We start from the raw sequence: 21172 nt of genomic DNA, 5'->3' as shown, positions 1-21172 counted from the left end.
AATGTGCATCTGGATTCCAACTAGGCAATCTCTTTTCAGGTGCAGGATCTTGAATAGGTCCAATGGGAGTAATGAGTCCCTTAGTACGGAGTCAATCGAAGGCAGCATCATAGCTCATCCTAATGGGAGTGAAGTCTTTCCTTAGTTGCTTCTTAGATCCTCGGTTATCCATGGCAAAGACTTCACTGAGATCAAAGGTACTAACATTGTTACTAGAGTGGGCCTTTTTTAAAAGAAGAAGGATTGTCGTTCTTCTTTCCTTTCCAGCCACTGTTGTTGCTATTGTTAGTAGCTTTTTGCTTTGCGAGTTCATCTTCGATTTCGATGTCTATGTCATAGACTTCCTTGAAAGTATTCAAGTTGTGTTGATATTTTAAGTGCTTTGAATACTTTTCTTGTAAATTTTTTATGAACATCCTCATGGATTAGGGACTTCGATCATGTTAGCGGAAGTTTCCCTCCACTTGTTGAAGAAGGAGGTGAACCCTTAGCTTCATTTTCCTTTTGTTTTAGCATCTCAAGTTGCCTATGATCGGTTTCAATTTGAATTTTACACTTATATCTATCAATGAAAGCATTTTTTATTCCATCCCAAGTAGAGGTCTTCTCGTTATCAAGGGAGAAGAACCAATGTTGACAAATGGTTTCAAGAGATAGTGAGAATAAAGAGTGAAAAATATTCTTATCAAACCCTTTAATGTTCATTACAATTTCAAAGGACCTTAAATGAAAGTAAGGATTATCAGTTGGCTTAAACTTAGGGATGTCATTGGCATTGAACTTCTACGGAAGAAGTTCCTTGTCCACTGAGACCCCTTGCGAGCTAATGCCTTGGAACCTGTAATCATTAAATATCTTGCTCAAGCTCTCTTGCATGAGCTCCATTTGTTATTGCTTCACAGGGTCATTGATTTGGAGGGTTAAGGTCTTTGGCAACTCAGTAACACCAGCCATTTGCTTCTTGATCTCATTAACTTCTTCTTGACTCGCCATTATCTTCCTAGCTTTCCTTTTCCGACTCACTGGTTTATCAAAAAGTTGAACTTGAACGAAAAGGTTGTCCTTAATTAATCGCCCTTCTCTCCTTGACCAAGTACTGTGGAAAGGGAAATTAGGAATATTCACTGTTAATTATTTGACTAAAACTCTATTCAACATGCAATAGATGGAATGACGTTGGAAGAATGAATATTGTGATATGGGGAATGGAAAAAATGATGTAGATGGAGATATATGAAAAAATTAGGAATAGAATGTATCCCCAACTCAAATGACGAAAAAAACCGACTCATGCATGAACCTAAGACATGGTCATGGTGACATATATACAAAGTGTGAGCTAAGACTAGTGAGTGTCTGTGACATGTTAAGACTCGTGTCATAACCATGTGGCTAGACTATGTGACTAGACTCAAGCAAAGACCAAGTTAAGACTTCATGTATATGCATTAAACTGGACAGGATGTGGTATTCTTGTCATAACTTTTGATATGTGACTTTGATTGAGATGAAACCAACGCCAAATTAAAGATAAAACTCGGGGCTACAGATCCATAGGTTGTACAACTCGTAGTTCTTTTGTACAACTCGTAGTTCTTCCTAGAACTCCGGATATGACCAAAACAAGTTGACGTTTGTGCAGTTTACGGGAATAAAAATCCGGGTTGACTTAAAGGAACTATGACTCGATTTTAAGTTTATTTTTTTAGCTCAAATTAATTAATTAATTAATTAATAAAGCAAAGCCCTATAGTCATTGGTTAGTTTATTAAGACTTAAACACAAGTCAAACTAACAGTTAGTTTAGTCACATAATAAGTATGCACAAGTAAGAGATGTACAAGTAGTCAAGTAGTCACAACATGATGCAATGAGTTTGCAACCTAACCATGGCTCTAGTTCTCTAAAGTTCAGGATATGAGTTAGTCAAAGAGGGTCCATGGTTATGAGTCCGGATGCACCGCGCGGAAGCCTTACCTTTAGAAGGGTTGGCGCGAGTGGATGGGACCCCGCGAGTTAAACTCGCTTCCATGGTATGGTGAATTCAACATTCTCGGATGTACCCTTTGTTGCTTAGAGTGTTCAATCAGGTAGATGGAGCATGAATTCCCAGAGGAATATGTCCATATGTAGAACACATATGGGTTTCAGAAAAGTGAGAAAAACTCAATCAAGAAGTAGAATCGAGCTAACAGTGCTAGAACTGGTCGAAATAAGAACGCATATTTCTGGATCGGTATTGGAAGAACGCAACGCCAGCCAACAGGGATTGTCGCCAGGATATGAGCCCTGTTGCCTGGCAATAGACTTTTGGCTTGGCGATAGAGCCATATCATCGGTGACAGGCTCTGTTTTCTAGACGTTAGTTCCTACATGACTCAACAGCTTTCTGTGCTTGATAAAATTTTCCAGTTTTGCGCAGCATTATTTCGATCCTAGTTGTGAAAGATATTCCTCAAATTTCCTACGTGTAAAAATCCTATGTTTTTTACTCATTCGGATGGTCTTTCCAATGAGATCCTTTTTTATGCATATGACCATAATGTTAATCAAAATTAAGCACATGAAATACTTAGAACTTTTTGAGTCTCGTCCACTCATTCTAAATAATTGTCGAAATAAATTTTAGGAATTGAAATAGAAATCCTCCCCAGTAGAGTTGCCAAAAACTGTAGGAAATATTTCAAACATTACCTAAAACTTGAACCCCACTGTGATCATACACTTAAGCATGGTGGCGTCCAAAGGGAAGGAAACTAGAGAAAGAGTCGCCAACAAGTTTTAGGAACTTGTAAACCGTTCACAGGGTGAAGGTTACACCCCTTAACGATCTAGGGGATCGTTAACTCCAATAGGTTTGGAGCCAAGACTGGAAGTTTGGGGAGAAAGGTACAAATCCAACCTTAAAGAGATTGAAACTGCCCTAATAATAGGCCTCTACTTTATTATGCTCGTATTCATGTGCGCTTTCTGACTAACATGCAATCATTAGGTTTACCCTAAACCTGTTTAATCTATGTTGGTTGAATATTAATGCATAAATAAAACTATTATTGGCGATCACTTGAACTATAATCAAATTGCCCTAAACAAGATTATTAATTTTCTTATTAAGCGTGATTAGAAGTACAAATTCCCTTTAAACATGCATAAAAGGCGTGATCAAGCAATAACAATAACAATATCATATCAAGCAACATAATAATAATCATAAATCATCATAATTAAAATAATCATGTCAAAGCATAATAGCAAGATCTTAGGCATGATACTAACAAGATTAATAACAAACCCTAGCATGTCACTAAGCATTAAAGATCAAAGCTTTAACCCTAACATGATACTAACATGCTAATAGGAAAGAAAATAGCAAGCATCCTTTTAATCATACTTGATATAAGCAAATCACCATAAATATGATACTAGGAAGCAATAAAACACCCTAACATGATACTAGGAAGCAAAATAATAACCTATACATGATTTCTATATCGTAATATCAATAAAGCATTTACTTGGATGCCTCGTACCTCTTTCTAATAACAAAATAGACACGTTAGTAACTTCAAGGAAAATATAAAATCAAACAATTAAATTAAAATAAATATTAGGAAAGTTTAGATAAGATTTGGGACCAAACCCACATAAATCAAACCTTTCACGTCTAGGGCGAAAACAACTTCGAACTATGCTAGGTGTGTCTAGATCTTGTGAATGCGGAATTTTGTATGAAAAGGGTAGTTTAGAAAAGAGAGAGATAGAGTATCAAGAATTTCTTGATGAGAGTTGGTGATTAAAAACGGAGGTTTTAGGAGGCTATTTATAACGAAATCGGCCGGAATATGATAAAAAAGAATCAGAGTTTCAAAAAGAAAAAAACACGACGCTGTCTCCACACACACCTCTGTCGCCAAACGACAGAGCCTGGCGACAAGTGTGTCGCCGCAGCGCCAGGCCTGTCGTCCGGCGCTATAGGACAATTTTTGCGGATTTTGTTTTTATCACATCTATTGATAAAAAAAAATTCCAAATAAGTCATATAATATGTCTTGTGAAATCTCTTGAAGTCTAATTTTCAACCCAATTAGAATTAGATTAAAATAATTTGTAGATAAAAAGATATGGTCGAAATAGGGGAAGGGTGTCAGTTTCGGATAGAGTTTCATATCTCATTCATATCTTTTCGTTATAGCTCAGAATTAATATTATAATATATCATTGGAAAGATAATTTTAAAATCTATCCAACCATATAAATTTTGGTTAAATATTATGAGGCACAAAAATAAAATCTGAACATATTCCACCTCGTACAAAACAAGGATTCTCAAAAGGAGTAGTTATATTTAATTTCAAACTCTTTGAAACATAATTATCAATCCTAACTCCATTAGGATTTAAGAGAACCTTCTAGAGTATTCTAGAAGACTATAATCAATCCTAATAGATTTAGGAATGATAACTAATAATAGGCCTTCCTCTAGATCATTGGGCCGTATGTAAGAACCAAATCGGGCCCAGTTAAGTATTTTGGCCATAACTTCGTCATTATTCATCGGAATTGGGCTTATAATATATCGTTGGAAAGGTCTTTTCAAACCCCATCCAATAACACCATTATTGGACCCATATTATGGACCAAACCAAACTGGAATGCACGTTTTTTAATAAATAGGATAAGAAAATAAATATTTTCAAAAACAGAAAGAAAATATATTTTAATAAAAACATCATCATTGCTAGACTTTTCACACTTTTGCCTCGTTCGATAATCAAATGACATGAAAGGTATTATAATACCCCTCATGATTGCTTTAAACTGATTTGATATACTACTCATATCAACAAGGTGCATCTTCCTTTTAGGGAGCTCATAACAAATTAGGGAGGGGCCTAATTTTGGGGAGACACATTTGGGTGTCTACAGAGCTGTTGTTCTTAGTATAGACAATTGACTCCGAAAGCTAAAGAGGATTCATTTACTTTAACGTTTCATAAAGAATTTGAAATAATATGGCTATATTCATCAAATGTGAGCAAACTTGACCAGGGAAGCTCAAGAGTTCAGTGAAGTACAGAATCCACTTGGCAAGATATCAAAACATCTATATTAGATCGAGCGATGTTTGCTTGAGTCAAGCGTGACCATCACAAATTTATGAAATTAAAATTTTCATAAATAACTCCAAAAAGAACATAGTGTGTCTTCACGGAGACCTCGATGCCATTTAAAAATGACTCGAACAATGATGGATCACATCCCTTCCTATAAAGTTCTTAAGATTTGCACAAAGGACTAATGTTACACTAAACAAAATGTCGGAGCTATGAAAGGACACCATATTCAATTATGGATATAATTAACTTCAAAATGTCTTTTCAAGTATATGTCTAAAACTCTTAGCCACAGTGGGAGTTCACTGGCTCAATGGGAGCTAAGTGACTCATTGGGAGCTCAACGGCTTAGCAAGAGCTAGGTGGTTCAATGGGAGCTTAATGGCCATTAAAGGCTAAGATAACTCAAGTGGGAGCTAACTGTTTGTTTCACAACGAACTTTTACCCAAAGACAATATACATGTCTCTTTGTAAGCTTTCAAGTGAGACTACGGGCACTGCCTCCACAACCTAAATGAGAACATAATGTTAGTTGCTCTAAGTGGTGTCTTTCTGGAAAGTAACACGTTTCCAAAAACGACAAGTGGGAGGAAAATGAACTCGATATCCGTCGAGATTAGCAACAAACTAGAACTGAGAATCTCGAAAGACCTTAAAAGGGCTTCTTAACAATACTTGATCAAGAACACTCAAAAGGACTTTACAAGTATCTTAAAAGAGAATTCATTACTCACAAAACTTTTGAAAAGTTGGAGTAAGATCAAGATAATCAAAGGGCTTTGGAAGCGCCTTGAAACTCAGTGTTTGATGCAATAACCCCGTATAGGTATAGAATTTACCAAAGGCTTGGATTAATCCTGTAAATTTTCTATTAAGTTAGAAATAAACCTAAGACTTACAAGCATACTATTTACTATTATATAGTAAGGGAATAATGCTTTGTAAAATAGCTACGACAAATCCAAATTCCGAATAATGGTTAGAGGCCATAAAAATCCAAAAAAGACTCCATGTTTGAAACTTGATTAATTTGCATGAAGAGTGAAAGACCCATCGATTGCAAATAAGTTTTCAAGGAGAAAATTAACAAATGTGGAAATTTATATGTATACATAGCTAGATTGGTTAAAAAAAATACAATTAAATTCACGAAGTTGATTTTAATAAAAACCTATTCACCAATCGAAATGCTAAAGTCTTTTCGTGGTTATTCTAGCAAAATTGCACATATGAAATATGACAAAATAGATACCAAAACCGCCTTCCTAAAATAGGATTTTAGAATTGACTATGAAAATAGTCTAAGGGTTTTGAAAATCCAAATAATGCTAGATTTGAAAGCAAGCTCAAGGAATTCGTCATGGGATTAAAGGAAGCATTGCACATAGGAATTGGAACGTGTTTTCTCATGAAGATAATAAGAGGATTGGCTTATGGAGAAACATAGAAATTCTTATGAATAAGAAGTTTAGTGGGAGCAAAAGTAAATTATATAAAGGACAAACAAAAGTTTACGAACTCTGTTGTAAATTAACTTTCAAATGCTAAATGCTTAGATTTGAAAGCATTTTCGACAATGGACCAAGCAAAAGACGATACTTAGTACAAATTGGGTATTAAGATCTATTGTATAGACTTAATAAAATGTTGAAACGTGTAAAGGAATTTACTGTGTTAAACATGAATTGAAGGACTTTGAAAGACTTTCGCCCCATATGTATAAAACTAAGTAAAAGTTTGAACTAAGTGTGAGCTAGGATAAATACTAAGTCAAACAAGAAAGACTCTAGTAGAGACTTTCAACCATATCAGATAGCAAACAGTTTAGCAAGACTCTGTTAAATTAGATGAGCTAAAAAGTAACGTAGGTGGAAAAGATTGAGAATCATTCTACAATTTAATCCATAATGTACGCTATGATATGGAATCGTCGCACGACTTACTTGATTAGAGCATGTGAAGTACGTATGTAGTACCAATCAACCTGAAACTATGTAATAGATCGTTAGATTATGGCCAAGAACATCCAAAGTACTTGGATGAGTACCAAGATGAGTTCTTGACTTGTTGAAACAAATACAATTTGAGAATTGATGTTGCAAGCACAAACCTAAACAAGGATTAGATCCTTAACAAGGAAGTCGTTTATAAGCACGAGCTAACAATGAGTCGTGGATTGAGAATGATAACATAGATGTGCATCCATGTGTGATGTGAGGGAATTTAAAGTAAATTTCAATGATCATAAGTAATTAGGGTATCCCAAATCATTGTGAGTCGTTTGGTGTGAAACGCAAGCAAAGCATCATCAGGAAGTCTACTAAAATATATGTTGATAATATTGTTGTCTTAAAGGCGATAATAAAGAAGATGTTCTATGGAAAGTTCATTGTTGAATGTTAATGATTGTAGGTTGTCAAGTTGAAGATCTCAATCATGAAATTGAGTGGAAGCCATCACTTGGAATATAAATCCTAAATCACATATAATCCATGGCACTCTCAAATTTTATCATCTTATTATGAAAGTGATCAGTAATGAAGATGCTAAGATTATCAAAATAAATATAACTAAACCTATGCAATAAGTGAACGACAACATTCACAATTGCATGAAAGAAATCAAGCATATTAGATATGGGTGTGATTTCTATAAATGTTTTATAAAGAGTGTTACTCATAAAACATTCGGAAAAACTATTTATCATTAGATGAACCATTCAGGTTTTGGAGTAATTTAAAATTTCATACAATTTTATCACTCCATTTGCTATCTAATTGTGGTTTAGGATTAAATAATGAGTTCATTCGATTCATGGAATATTCAAAATAGGGTAGCAAAGACCAGTCTTGGTAAGGAAACACCTATTAAGTGAACATTGAATATTATAATCGGAAATTACCAGTCTTGGTAAGGAAACACCCAATCGAGGTCATTTAAACGATGGACGATTAATGGTCATTTGAGATTAGTGTGTAGTTTGATTTATAGCACCGTTTCTTGTGCTACAAGGACATGATCGTCATAAATCATTTTCACAGGTATTGGTTTGGAACCATACTGGATCGACCTATGAGAATACTTTAAGAGATTAAAAATCGTCAAAAGTATACTTCTCATTATTGCTATCGAAACCTTTTTCCTCGACCATGAGTATTGTCAGCTTTCTTATTTAAGTACTAGTCCGCTTTGATGATTGTCAAATGTCTGCCATAATAGGGGATTATAACGGCATCACTCGGGCGGCTAGGTCCTCTCAGTAAGAGAAGCTACATTACAAGACTAGAAATGTCCCCCTATTAAAAATAGAAAGATTTCTTTGTTGTTTACAAGGCCTCTCGAAGAGCGAGACTATTAAATGCATGGCCGTGCTCGGATGGATTTTAGAAATCATCTGTTTATTTACAGTCAGACTCGGAATCGAGATACACTTCTGGACGTAATAAGGATGACAAATAAATCTTACCTTATATTTCATGAAGAGGCATTAAGCGACATAGGAAAAGGGTTATACACTAAAAGCACACTTGTCCGGAAGGATAAGTGGGAGATTGAAAGGAATGGTGTCCTTCGAACAAGTGTATTATTCCGATAAGGGGTTCGGAATTATTAGAAAGCTAATTTTTTAGTAACGTCAAGTGATCGAAATGCCTGGGTGGAGGCCGCTTTTGATCAGTAATATTAATGTATAATTAATATTACACCTTAATCTTGACTGAACCCTTCGGGTCACACCAAAGCAACTAACGAGACAAAGTGAAGAATTAATTAGGAATTTATTAATAAGTCGACCGAGTAATTAATATTCTAGACGTCGGAAATTTGAGCTTGGAGCGTTAAATCCGAGCGTCAGAAGTCGAGTTGAAAATAGTAAAAAGATGAGACGTGAAAATAATAATAAATCAACAATGACCAAAATACCAATAGCATCGGAAAACCGAGTGCTAAGGGCACAATAAATGCTAGCAGCCCGCACCAAGTGCGGGGCTTGGCTAGTATACCGTAACTAGCAGCCCGCACTAATGTTCATGGCTGTGCTAGCATACGGTAGCTAGCAACTCGCACCTTGGTGCGTGGACTACTAGGCCGAAGCGCCAGCAGCTCGTACTTTTGGTGCGTGGTGTGCTGGGCCGAAGCATCACAGCAGCACCGTGGTAGCCCACAAGGGTGCCTTCTTGGTTCCAAAGTGAGTTTCCACGTGGCGTAAATTAATTAGAGGGCTTAGGGGTTGAGGTGGCCGGTTATTGGAGTGAGAGTGGGGAGCAAGTTTGGTCCCCCCCTCCTCCAAATGGCCCTCACCTACTCCTCTTTATGAGCATGCCACTTGTTAATTTATTACTAATTTGATTATTAATTTTATTTTAGCTTTAAAATAAAATGGGAAAATCAAATTCTCCCACATTAATGGGAGAGCTTTCCACAATCTTGCATTTCCCTATAAATACCCAACTTGGGGTATTAGGAAAAGCACTAGAGTAAGAGTTGAAAAAGGCATCACTATTTGTGAAAACCTTTGAACTCAAGAGTTGAAAAAGGCATCACCATTGTGAAAACCTTTGAACTCACACTACTAAAAAACCAGTGAATTGCGACCGCCAGTGCCGGTAGCAAAATATGAGGAAAACAGTCGCAATTGGAATTGCGACTGTCACCGTTTGCAAGGCTAAGTCGTTATTCTGTTGGTCGCAAAAACAAAAATTTGCGTCCACTTGGCGGTCGCAGATCAAATTGCGGCCGTTTTTCTTATTTTCAACGACCGTTTTTGAAGCTGACATAATTAGTTATTTGCGACAGGCAGAGCGGTCGCAATTGATGAAAATTGCGACCGCCTAAGAGGGTCGCAAAAATCTAAGAACTGCGACAGGTCCTAGCGATCGCAATTTTCAGAAAATTACGACCGGCTTAAACGATCGCAAAATCCTGGGAACTGCCACAGGGCAACTGGTGGTCGCAATTTTTAGAAAATTACGACAGGCAGCAAAACGGTCGCAATTTCTCATAGAATTGCGCTTGTTCGTGACGGTCGCAATTTATTAAATTTGTGACAAGTATAGACGGTCGCAAATATGATATGACAATAATGCAATTTTCATATAATTACAATTTGCATTATCGATGCCATCCTAATCTGAACCTATAACCTGTTATCATATGAATTAATTTTAAAATTAATATAAAATAAAAATATAATTCATAATTCATATAAATAATAATATTAATAATTAAAAAGTCCAACTTCGAACAATACATACAATAACAATGTTCAAGTTAATAATAATAGTAATTAGTTAGTAATAGTTTTATAAGTTTAACTTAAAAACTAAGTTAGGCCTATATGAATAAGTAATGGCCTATGTTCATTCAAAAAATAGATAAGGCCAACATGTGACAATATAATACCAATTTAAGGCCTATATTCCCCAAAAAAATAACGAAATGGCCTATATCCCCCAAAAAAAAACCTAAGGCCTATACTCCCAAAAAAAAACCTAAGGTCTATATTCCCTCAAAAAATACTAAGGCCTATACCAACAATACTAATCTAAGAGCTTTATGAACAAAAAATACGACACTGGAGTCTGGTGACCAAGCCCACCACCACTCATGTTCGGGTCATCTTCCCTACGAAGCTGAAATGGAGAACCACCTGAACAGTTAGAGAACAAGTTCTACAACATTCTCTCCATCATTCGCTTACTCTCAATTTTCGCCTCCTCCCGCTCCTTCTTCAATGCCTCCTGCAATTGCGTAGCAAAATGTGCCTCCATCTGTGTCTGCATTTGCACTTTTGCCTCCTCTATTCGCTCGGCAACCTCAGCTTGCACATGTTCCTCCAACTGTGAAGCTATAGAAGGATTGTATGACTGCGAGCCTTTCTCGGAAGTTGTGAAACAAACTAGCACTTGCACCTAGGCCCTTCACTACACCCTTTTTCCTACCACCAACGACCTCCCAGTATAGCTGGTTAGGGTCTGGTTATGACCCTTCTTGAGGGGAAGACTCATCAAGCTTCTTTTGGTAGGCTTACTAAAATCAAACAACTCATATTTAGCATATTAATCATGTTTATAGGTCAAATTGCTAAAACATACACATTTTCAAGCATTTGCAAGGCTATAGGTTCACATCTTGGCTAAAATAGCTTAATCTAACTTACCCATTTTCTTTGTGTTTGATATATTCTAAGATTTATCAATCAAACAACTCATATTTAGCATACAAAACATGTTTATCGGTTCAAATTGGTTAATCATAGAGATTTTCATGCATATTCAAGGCTATAGGTTCATGAATAGGCTAAAATGGCATAAATGGTCTTCTAACTTACCCATTTTCTTTGTTTATGCTATATTCTAAGATTTTATCAATAAAAAAACTCATATTTAGCATACAAAACATGTTTATAGGCATAAATTGCTAAAACATACACATTTTCAAGCATATACAAGGCTATAGTTTCATAAATAACTAGGCTAAAATGGCTTAAATGGCCTTGTAACTTACCCATATTCTTTATTTTTGATATATTCTAAGAGTTTGTCATTTAAACAACACGATAGTTTCCAAATTTAGGTGCCTCAAGTTTCAAATCACAAGTATAAGTGCCTATGTTTTGCTTTCTTCCTTAAAAATAATTTCATTAGTTTCCAAAGTTAGATGTGTTACCGAGATTTGTTGTGCCCTTTTGTTAGCCGCAACTTTTCCTTTTCCTGGAACTTCCTTGAAATGTTTCTTTAGGAACACCTCAGGGGCAGTTGGAAGCACTCCACCAGCTTTATGAGCCTGCACAAATCAAATAACTCCTTAAATGCTTAGTGTATGTAACTACTAAAATTTATCATTATCATTATATACCATTAAGTATTACCATTTTCTTTGCATGCTTTGATGCAGAGATAGAACCTTGAAAGTGTGACCGCTCAATTGGATTAGACAGAGAGCCCCCCTTCCTGTTCTTCTTTGCCTTTTCTGACCTCTCCGGAAAAACCGGATCCTTTCTTTTCGCCATAATTTGCTCAAACATACACTGTCCCACCCATCTAGGAACTGACTTGTTTCTGACCGAAACATTATATGTAATCTCTTTCAACCTCTTATGTGCCTTCTTTTCATAATCCTTCTTCACCAGGGTATCAAGATCAACATTCTAGAGGTATTGTTTCTGCAAACAAGAAAAATAAAATGTATAATAATTTATTGTAATAAGTAACCAACAAACACCAAAGTTAGATGAGTAAACTAAAATTGGGGGCTTTATAATACCATAAACGAGTTTCACCAATGGGTCTTAGTAACCTCGTCAACCATTTCATAGTTAAGCCATGGTTCGCGCCAATGTGCTTGAAAAATACTTGTAATGGAGGTGCTCACGGTGTTATCATCGAACCTTAGTACCAATAAGCAAACAAATGAAGTCATTACATACAAATCTAACCAAGATTGTTCAAGTTGGAATGCAAATTAAGATAACCATGAATAACTTACCATAACCCTATAGGGTGCAAAGTCCTTCTCGCAACGGGGGTAGGTACCTCACCCATGGGAGATTTACCGTCTTGCGTCTAAGGAACCTAAGTAGATGTCTCAGAACCATCTACATATGACTGAGGGGATGGGGTAACTTCGGGAGAAGTTTTCGTATTTGCATGGCTTGTCGACGGAAACAATTCTCTTGGGGTGGCATGTCCCAGCTTCCGACGACCACCACAAGCCATGACAACCTAGAATAAGAAAAACATTATGAACATCGATAAAAATCATATAGTCATGTTATATCACGATCTATAAGCTACTTCCACACATAACCTTGGCTTTGCAAAATATAAATAATAACATATTTACACAAGTATATCACATTATAACTAGGATGGTCTTTTAAAATAAATTGAAATCCATTAAGACTACATAATTAAAAAGTTAAAACAAGGTTACAATTAATCTCCTAAATCTCAGTTGAATCACCCTCCCCATCAACACTAAGATCATCATCGGTATCGTCATCCCAAAATCCGTCATCCTCATCCTCGTCCTCACTATCGGTAGATTCGAAACTAGACTCATTTGGAGGGGCATTGGGCAGCACTTCATTTTTAGTATCCGAATCTCTAAATTCATCTTCATCACCTTCATAGCCCGGAATGTCATCCGGAGCACAAAGAGTTGGAATGTCAGCACTGGTTTCTTGTAGAAAGTCTTCGTCAACTGGTGCATCAACAACAGACCTCGCCTTTGTCTTGAACACTGCCCACCATTGAGCCTTGTCTCTTTTCAGACTTGGGTAAGGTGCATAGTAGACTTGGTTGGCTTGGTAAGAAAGCACAAATGGATCGTACTTGGGGTATTTTTTGGTATGAGTGACTTCTACAAGCTGGTATTGATCAATGTTCATAACCCTAGTGGAGTCCATCCAACTGCACTTAAAAAGAACAGTCTTATAAGTCCATAGGGCACCAGTGAACTCCAACTCGATGATATCCTCTAGAAATCCAAAATAATCACCACCAGCTTCATTGGATACACTTGCTCCATAATTCATTGTTGACTTATGTTTTCCATGGCCATAAGTTTGGAATTTGTATCCGTTCACATAAAATTGGCTCCTAGTACGCACTCGCTTAGATGGGCCCATAGCCAAAGCAAACAATATTTCATCATTTGGCTTTTCTTGAATCACCTGCTCATATGGCAGAATTATATTAAATTGATATATGTCATGAAGTTATAGCAACAAAGTAAGAAAACGTGTTGATGTCAAATGCGTATCATAATCACTTTCAACCTAAACCACTCGAGGAATTCAGCTTCATGTTTAATCCACACATCTTCTTTGCGAATAGTGGGTTGCATTTGAACAATGTGGTCCTCAAACCCCCTTCCATATAACCAGAGAAAGAGTATTAATGAAGGTGGTCGACATTGGATATGATGCAAAATTCAATGAAATCTTAATGAGTGTGATAATATATAAATTTAATACCTCTCATATGGTTCTAGAATGCCGCTATTTCCCAAAACATATAAATGAGCACGTTGTAGTTCTTTTTCATCCAAAAAGCGACGAACTCCACCAGTAGAAGCATGTCCATGATACACCCTAAACAGTTCTAGAACACTATCATCCAAAGTGCTTTCAACATCATCATGCACATTACGACCTAAGTCACGTGTTTTGGTATCCATTCCTTGTTGGAAGTAGTTAGAGCAAAAGTACCCTATCTCTTCCGTTAGATATGCATTGCAGATAGAACCTTCCACATGATCCTTATCGCCAAGTTTACGTTTCAAATGATTAAGGAACCTATAATAAAAAATATTGAATAAGTTATATGTTATGCAAACAATTATAGGCGTATAAACGAAAATGGCAGCTATGAGTTTGTAGGAGCTAAAACCTTTCAATTGGATACATCCAACGATATTGGACACATAACCTAGCTTCATAAGGCAAGTGAACTGGTAAGTGTTCCATAGAGTTGAAGAACGCTGGTGAAAATATATTCTCGAGCTTACAAAGAACTTCTGCAATGTTGTGTTCCAATCTTTCCATTATCACTCAATTTGATGGTGGAACAACAAAGATCACAGAAGAATAGACTAATCTCAATAACAGATTTCCAAACATTGACCGGGAGCAATTCCTTCAAAGCAACCGGCAACAATCTCTCCATGAAGACATGACAGTCGTGGCTCTTTAAACCATGAAGCTTACATGACTGTAAATCTACACATCTACTCAAATTAGAAGCATAACCATCGGGAAATTTTAATTTCCTTACCGCTCAGATAACACTTTCTTTTGAGCCTTGTCGAGTGAGAATGGGGCTTTCGGCAAAGTGTATTTCCCTCTCGCATCCTCCGTCACATGTAGTTGTGGTCATTTGCAATATTTGGCAATGTCATTTCTAGATGCAACTGTGTCTGAAGTTTTTTTTTCACATCCATCACTGTGTGAATTAGTTGGTCAGAGAAATTCTTTTCAATATGCATGACATCGAGGTTGTGGCGGAGGAGAAGAGTCTTCCAGTACAGTAGCTCCCAAAGAATGTTTTGTTTAAACCACCCTAGTTTCTTCTTTTTCAAGCTTGCGAGTGCTTCTGGTACATCTGTTGCCTTATCAAAGTGTTGAACTTGTTGCTATAGCTCATCACCGGACATTATGTGAGGTGGTGTCCCCTTTTCAACCTTATTCTTACAAAAAGAAATTTTGTTGTTTCAAAAAGGATGTTCGGGAGGAAGAAATTGGCGGTGACAATCAAACCAAGACATTTTACCACCATGTTCAATCCAAAAAGCTTTTGATTTGTCCAAGCAATATGGACATGCTTTTTTACCAGCTGTTGCCCAACCAGAAAGCATACCATAGGCTAGGAAGTCACTTATAGTCCACAAGATTGCTGCACGCAAATTGAAGTTTTTTCTTTGTGAGATGTCGTAAGTTGTTGTACCAACGTCCCACGGTCGTTTCAATTCTTCAATTAACGGTTGCATATACACACCCAAGTTCCCCTTCGGATTTTTAGGACCAGGAACGAGCAAAGAAAGGAACATAAATGGTTTTTTCATGCACATCGATGGAGGCAAGTTATAAGGGGTCAGAATGACTGGCCAACATGAATACTGACCCTTAAACTTGCCATTAAGAGCAAACCCATCGGTACACATACCAAGTCTCACATTTCTAGGTTCAGATGCGAAATCGAGGAAGGATCTATTCAAGTGCTTCCAAGCTTCACTACCACTAGGATGCGCCATTGTGCCTTGGACTCTTGGATTTTTGGAATTCCAAGTCATTTCCTCTGCAACGTTCTTTGTTGCAAACAACCGTTGTAGCCTTGGAGTGATTGGAAAATAGATAAGTTCTTTTATTGGAACCAATGAACCCTTTGAAGTCCTCTTGTATCTATCCCTTTTGCACACTCTACACTTATCCAACTCAACATGAGCTTTCCAAAATTACATACAACCCTTTGGGCATGCATGGATCTTCTTGTGCGGAAGCTCGAGTCCATTACGAATCTTCTTTGTATCATAGAATGTTTTCCCCATCTTGTTATTGTCGGGAATCGCTTCATTCAGTAATGAAGCAAACCCATCAACGCACCTATGGGGCAAATTGTATTCTGACTTCAAAGATACAATTCGAGATGCCATTTCTAGCACAGACATGGAGCTACCTTCGTACAGTGGTTGCTCGACAGCCTTTAAAAGCTCTTGAAATGCTTTTGCTTGAGCATTTGGCTCTTCATCTGAACCACTAGTAGTATTGTCACCCGCTGGTTCATGATTACTCCCAAGAGCATCGAGAACCATTTCACGGTAAGTATTTGGTTGCTCTACACTTGATGTAGGGAACCCTTCACCATGAGAAACCCACTCATAGTATTCAGGTATAAACCCCTTTTTGTACAAATGGAGTTTTACTGTGTTGGCATCATGAAGACGTCTATTCTTACATAACAGACAAGGGCATCTTACTTCATCTATGCCCGGGTTCTCAGGATGAGCTTCACAAAACCGTATGAATTGTTCAACTCCTTCCACAAACTCTTGCCTAAGTCTACGGGCATTACCGCCATCGTATATATCGTACATCCACCAACGCTCTTTCCTTTTCATGGTGACAAATTCTACAACACTATGAAAAACAAATCACATTAATCATTCACACTGAACTTGTATTCATTACAATAATGGCATACGATACAATTAGAATCAAAATGATATCCAAAGGTCCTTATCATGACTTGAACAGGAAAGCTGATTTCACATTCTTTATTAAGATATTTAAACATATGTTATGTCACATGCTTCTAACTTGATAAATATTTATAATTTTTACAACATGTTTTCTAAAATACTTATTATATATAATTTACAATATTGATTAAATTATTTATAACTTACACTAATAAATTATATTTATCCAATTTCAAGGTAAATTGATGTAACATTAATAAAATCAAAGAAGCAATATGATTTGTATAGTTAACAAAGATGGGAGTTTGATAACAAAAATCAAAATATAAAAATATTAAAAATAAAAAATAAAAAAATAAAAATAAAAAAATAAAAAAAATAAAATAAAAACCACATGTAACCCTTCATGAACAAACAAAATAATTTACAAAATACATTATAGAACCATAAGACAAATTAATGTTCAAAAGATTATCATAACCCTTTAAACATACATATTTCTAATAAAGCCATTGTAATTCAATAAGAATCATTTTTTTTTTTAAAAACAAAAACTAAATTTATCCAACACATGAGTTCATACCATCCAATAGTCCTACATTGGACATGAAGCAAAATAAATTTCTATTCCAATCAAAACACATCCAAGTTCAAGCCTACGCATAATAAAACGTAAAAAATCCAACAATGAACCAAGCTATCAATAGTAAACCTCTTGCTAATACTAAACTGACCATTTAAGAATCACTAGGAAAACCCACTTAAACAAGTAGCACATTCACAAAGTAAATCAATGATAATAAACTGAAATCAAAATGCATCTAATAAGGATTTGTAAAAAAAAAAATATAGATCACAACTCCATAAAAAACTAACATAAATATGAATCATATTGCACAAGTAAAGAAGTAGTTAAATAAGAAGGGAAGAAAACACACACTGGAGGAGTTGACCGGAAAAGCAGAGGCGGCGACGAAGGTGGTCCTGGTATATGGTGGTGTTACACTTTTAGGCAGGGTATTTATAAAAAAACTTTAAAATTAAAAAAAAAATAACTACACACGACTTACTTGGTGGCAGCGACGGAAAAAAAAAAAAAAAAAAAAAAAAAAAAAAAAAAAAAAGGGAGGAGGGACGGGCACAAGAGGAATCCGGCAACGGTAGAGCTGCAAAGGGGGTTAATTTGCGACCCACAATTAGCTATTTTAGACAAAATAACAAAACAGAGCAAAAAACTAGAAAAACTCGAAAATATGAAAGACCAAATACTCAACTAGCCATAAAAGTTCAAGTTCTAGCAAGATTTGTAAAGCTCAATCTAAAATTAAAGATAGCCATTTCTTTGGTAGGTTACTAAGACACGAAACACTATTAAATGCTTATTTAATTGATTCAAGACAGAAAAATTTCATTACATCCAAAATTAATCTAAAAAATGCTGTAAACTTCACTGAGATTAACATATAGATGATGCCCCAAAGTCCCATGCTTCTACATAATAGATGTCCAGTTAATATTGTTCCTCTCTGCAATCTACTCTCACTTAGATTTCTAGTACTACTAATCCCAAGTACACAACACCCTAATAGGCCAACAACTATCAAAAAGAAAGATGAAAATTTCAGTCTAGTAAAATGGGTAATATAAATCATATTTTACACAAGGTCTCAAATTCACTTGAGCAAACTCTAAAAAGAATTGTTTTAACAAGAAAAGCATATGTAAACTAAGGTACAAGGAAGTATTTGCAATCGACGAGCAAAGACAACCTGTTAGCTGTCTTTGAGCTTTAATTTCAAGGTTCAGTAGTTCACTTGACATTAGTTTGAGCTATAAATATTGCACAAGTAACCAAGAAGAGACTGGGCAGTGGGGTTCTCTTGCTGCTAACTTCTCTGAATGAAATGATAAATTGCTAATGTCAAGGCTAACTGTATGTAGCTCTTATTAACAGGCAATGGGATCCAATAATCGATTAAAAACCAATAATTGAGAGCTTACTGAAATCTAAATTCTCTTCATGACTGAACGATTGTGCTTAAAAGAGACTTATTCTAGCTACACTTGTAGTAATAGAGTGGAAGGAAGCTGGATGCAAATATTTAGGTGGTTGTATGTTTATGTAAGTAGTGGAGCCTTTGATCCTGGGCAGATAGTGACCTGTTAGCTTTATGGTTTGTAATTTAGCTTCTTAAACCAACCTTACTCCCATATCATCTCAATTCCATCTATACCCAACACTTATACCATCATACATTGAGAGATAATACTCACAAATTTGCTAAAAACAATTAGCTACAATAGGGTTAGAACATGAATTCTTTTAATATCAAGCACCAAAACAAAAATGAACATAGATAACTCTCTCTTTACTAATTAAACTATTATCAAACATAGCAAAGTGAATTCCAGAAATTCACATTTTCAATTCCAGAAATTCACATTTTCAACCTAATTTTGAAAAATAAAATACAGCAACTAACCTGACTTAACTCGACGGAAAACGGAGGAGGGACGCAGAGAAGAGGAACACGGCGAGGCGGCGACGGTAGCCCTGCGAAGAGGTTTGATTGTGACCCAAATTTAGGGTTTTCGCCCAAATTAATTAAATTAAAAAAAATGCATGACTTACCTGAATACCGGGGTCGGAAAACGAGGAGGGACGAGCAGGAGGGGAAGCCGGCGACGGTGGTCCTGCTTAGGGGTAAATTTCGACCCATTGTTAGGGTTACGTAATTAAGTAACGAAATTAAAAAAAAAAAAAAGAGAGAAAATTAAGAAAATTAACCTCATGCAGTGTCGTCGGCCGGAGAATGCTCGTCGGAGGGTAGAACGAGTGGAGAATGCTCGTCGCCGAAGAATTCTCTTCGTTGTTTCCCTCTTTCCCCTTCTCTGTTTCTTCTTTCCCCTTCTCTATTTCTTCTTTCCTCTTCCCCTTGCAAATGAAATACGACCAAACCAATTAAATAATAAATTTTTTTTAAAAAAATTACGACCGGTTCTACGACAGTCAAACCGGTCGTAATTATATTTAAAAAAGAAAAGAAACCACACATTTTAAACGACCGGCACAACGGTCGCAAATAAATAATTTTACGACTGTCTTCTAAACGGTCGTAATTAATATGAATTGCGACCGTTTTTATAACAGTCGCAATAAATCGGTCGTAAAATCACCGAATTTTATTAGTGTCATTAATTACTCGGGTTTTGGTCAGGCCTTGCTAACTCCAAGGCATTGGACCTTAGTCGGTGTTCGAGTTGTGGGTGGACTTCCATTGAACTTCGCCGTACTTTCGAGACTTGATTTCGAAGTAAGAGCCCCTTGAGGTCGGGCGAAACACGCGTCAAAGGTATAATTACTATCTTAATCTTGTCATTAAGTTAATTATGTTTTATGGTTTTATTTATTGTGAGTGCAGTCTTGTTTTTGGGTTTATTTCCGCGGTCAGTCGGACTCACCAAACCCCAACAGATAACCAGTAGCCAAGCAGAGGTGTGAACTCCTTGATGCGATCTCTACAATGCTAATTGACGAGGAGACAAAAAGAAGGTAGATTATACAAATGCGGTAACCTTTGTGAAATATATATCTGCCAGTTTCTTCATGAGTTTAGGGGCAGCGACCTCACTAGGATTACTCAAAATGTCAGACTCAACCACTCCATTATACAAAAGCAACGCATCCGCGAAGGCTCAACCAAGGCCAACAACGTTAGCATGCCGTAAAAGCTTTGTCTGCAACCCAGCAGACTGTAACCGAGAGGCAAGAAAGGCATTATTATTATTATTATTATTATTATTATTATTATTATTATTATTATTATTATTATTATTATTATATCTCAAAAACAAAAGTCATACAAGCTACAATAAATTAGTGGGAAGCCGAGATACAATCTGAGCCCCCACTCCTCTAGCAATAACAAAGCCTGCCCTAGTGAATATATGAGCTGCAGCACGAGCCCCTATGTCTTGCGTCGTCGAGAACCTCTGAATCCGCTTCAGCAACGCAACGAGCTCCTTCTTCAATTCCCCAAGCGAAGAAAAAGAAAAAGGAATGAAACCATATACAATCGCCAGACAACGAGCTTCATACTTAACCCCTTTCCGATGAGCCGCATCAGCTACAACCCATCCTGGAACAAAGTCAGAAAGCCCTATTTGTGTCAATGGAGAAAACCTTGTCAAGTCAACACAGACATCGCGACCACGATCCCATGAATAAAGTAACACATCAGCAGGTCTGAGGGCCTCGTCATTCCCTCCATACAACCCTATGTCAACCTCCTTTCTTGCTGAAATCCCTGACCGGTATCAAACATCAACAAGTGTATCCCGAACAACATTATGCCGATAT

At 36.5% G+C, this 21172-nt stretch overlaps 1 protein-coding gene and 1 long non-coding RNA gene across 5 annotated transcripts; both read right to left on the bottom strand.

The window, feature by feature from the left end:
- Positions 1-607: 607 nt before the first annotated feature.
- On the bottom strand, positions 608-19740 carry LOC145640940 (uncharacterized). Of its 4 annotated transcripts, none has more exons than XR_014115018.1 (10): positions 19601-19740; positions 19445-19506; positions 19296-19366; positions 17883-17978; positions 17751-17796; positions 12601-12836; positions 12379-12502; positions 11984-12277; positions 11782-11898; positions 608-1096 (listed from the first exon to the last, which is right to left on the bottom strand). It is a non-coding gene; the product is annotated as an uncharacterized LOC145640940 (long non-coding RNA). The 4 variants fall into 4 exon arrangements; XR_014115020.1 differs by lacking the exon at positions 608-1096 and adding an exon at positions 7077-7099; XR_014115017.1 differs by lacking the exon at positions 608-1096 and adding an exon at positions 10384-11142.
- Positions 12915-16729, bottom strand: LOC145640939 (uncharacterized). Its single transcript, XM_081692170.1, has 4 exons — positions 14508-16729; positions 14093-14413; positions 13888-13987; positions 12915-13789 (listed from the first exon to the last, which is right to left on the bottom strand). Exons 1-4 carry the CDS (start codon positions 14660-14662, stop codon positions 13058-13060), a joined length of 1308 nt encoding a protein of 435 aa, XP_081548296.1. The 5' UTR covers positions 14663-16729; the 3' UTR covers positions 12915-13057.
- Positions 19741-21172: the final 1432 nt, after the last annotated feature.

The sequence above is a fragment of the Chenopodium album genome, chromosome 7 (assembly GCF_948465745.1).
Source record: "Chenopodium album chromosome 7, dcCheAlbu1.1, whole genome shotgun sequence".
Taxonomy (NCBI): domain Eukaryota; kingdom Viridiplantae; phylum Streptophyta; class Magnoliopsida; order Caryophyllales; family Amaranthaceae; genus Chenopodium; species Chenopodium album.
The sequence above is the reverse complement of the archived record's forward strand: the minus strand, read 5'-3'. Positions and strand labels throughout refer to the sequence as shown.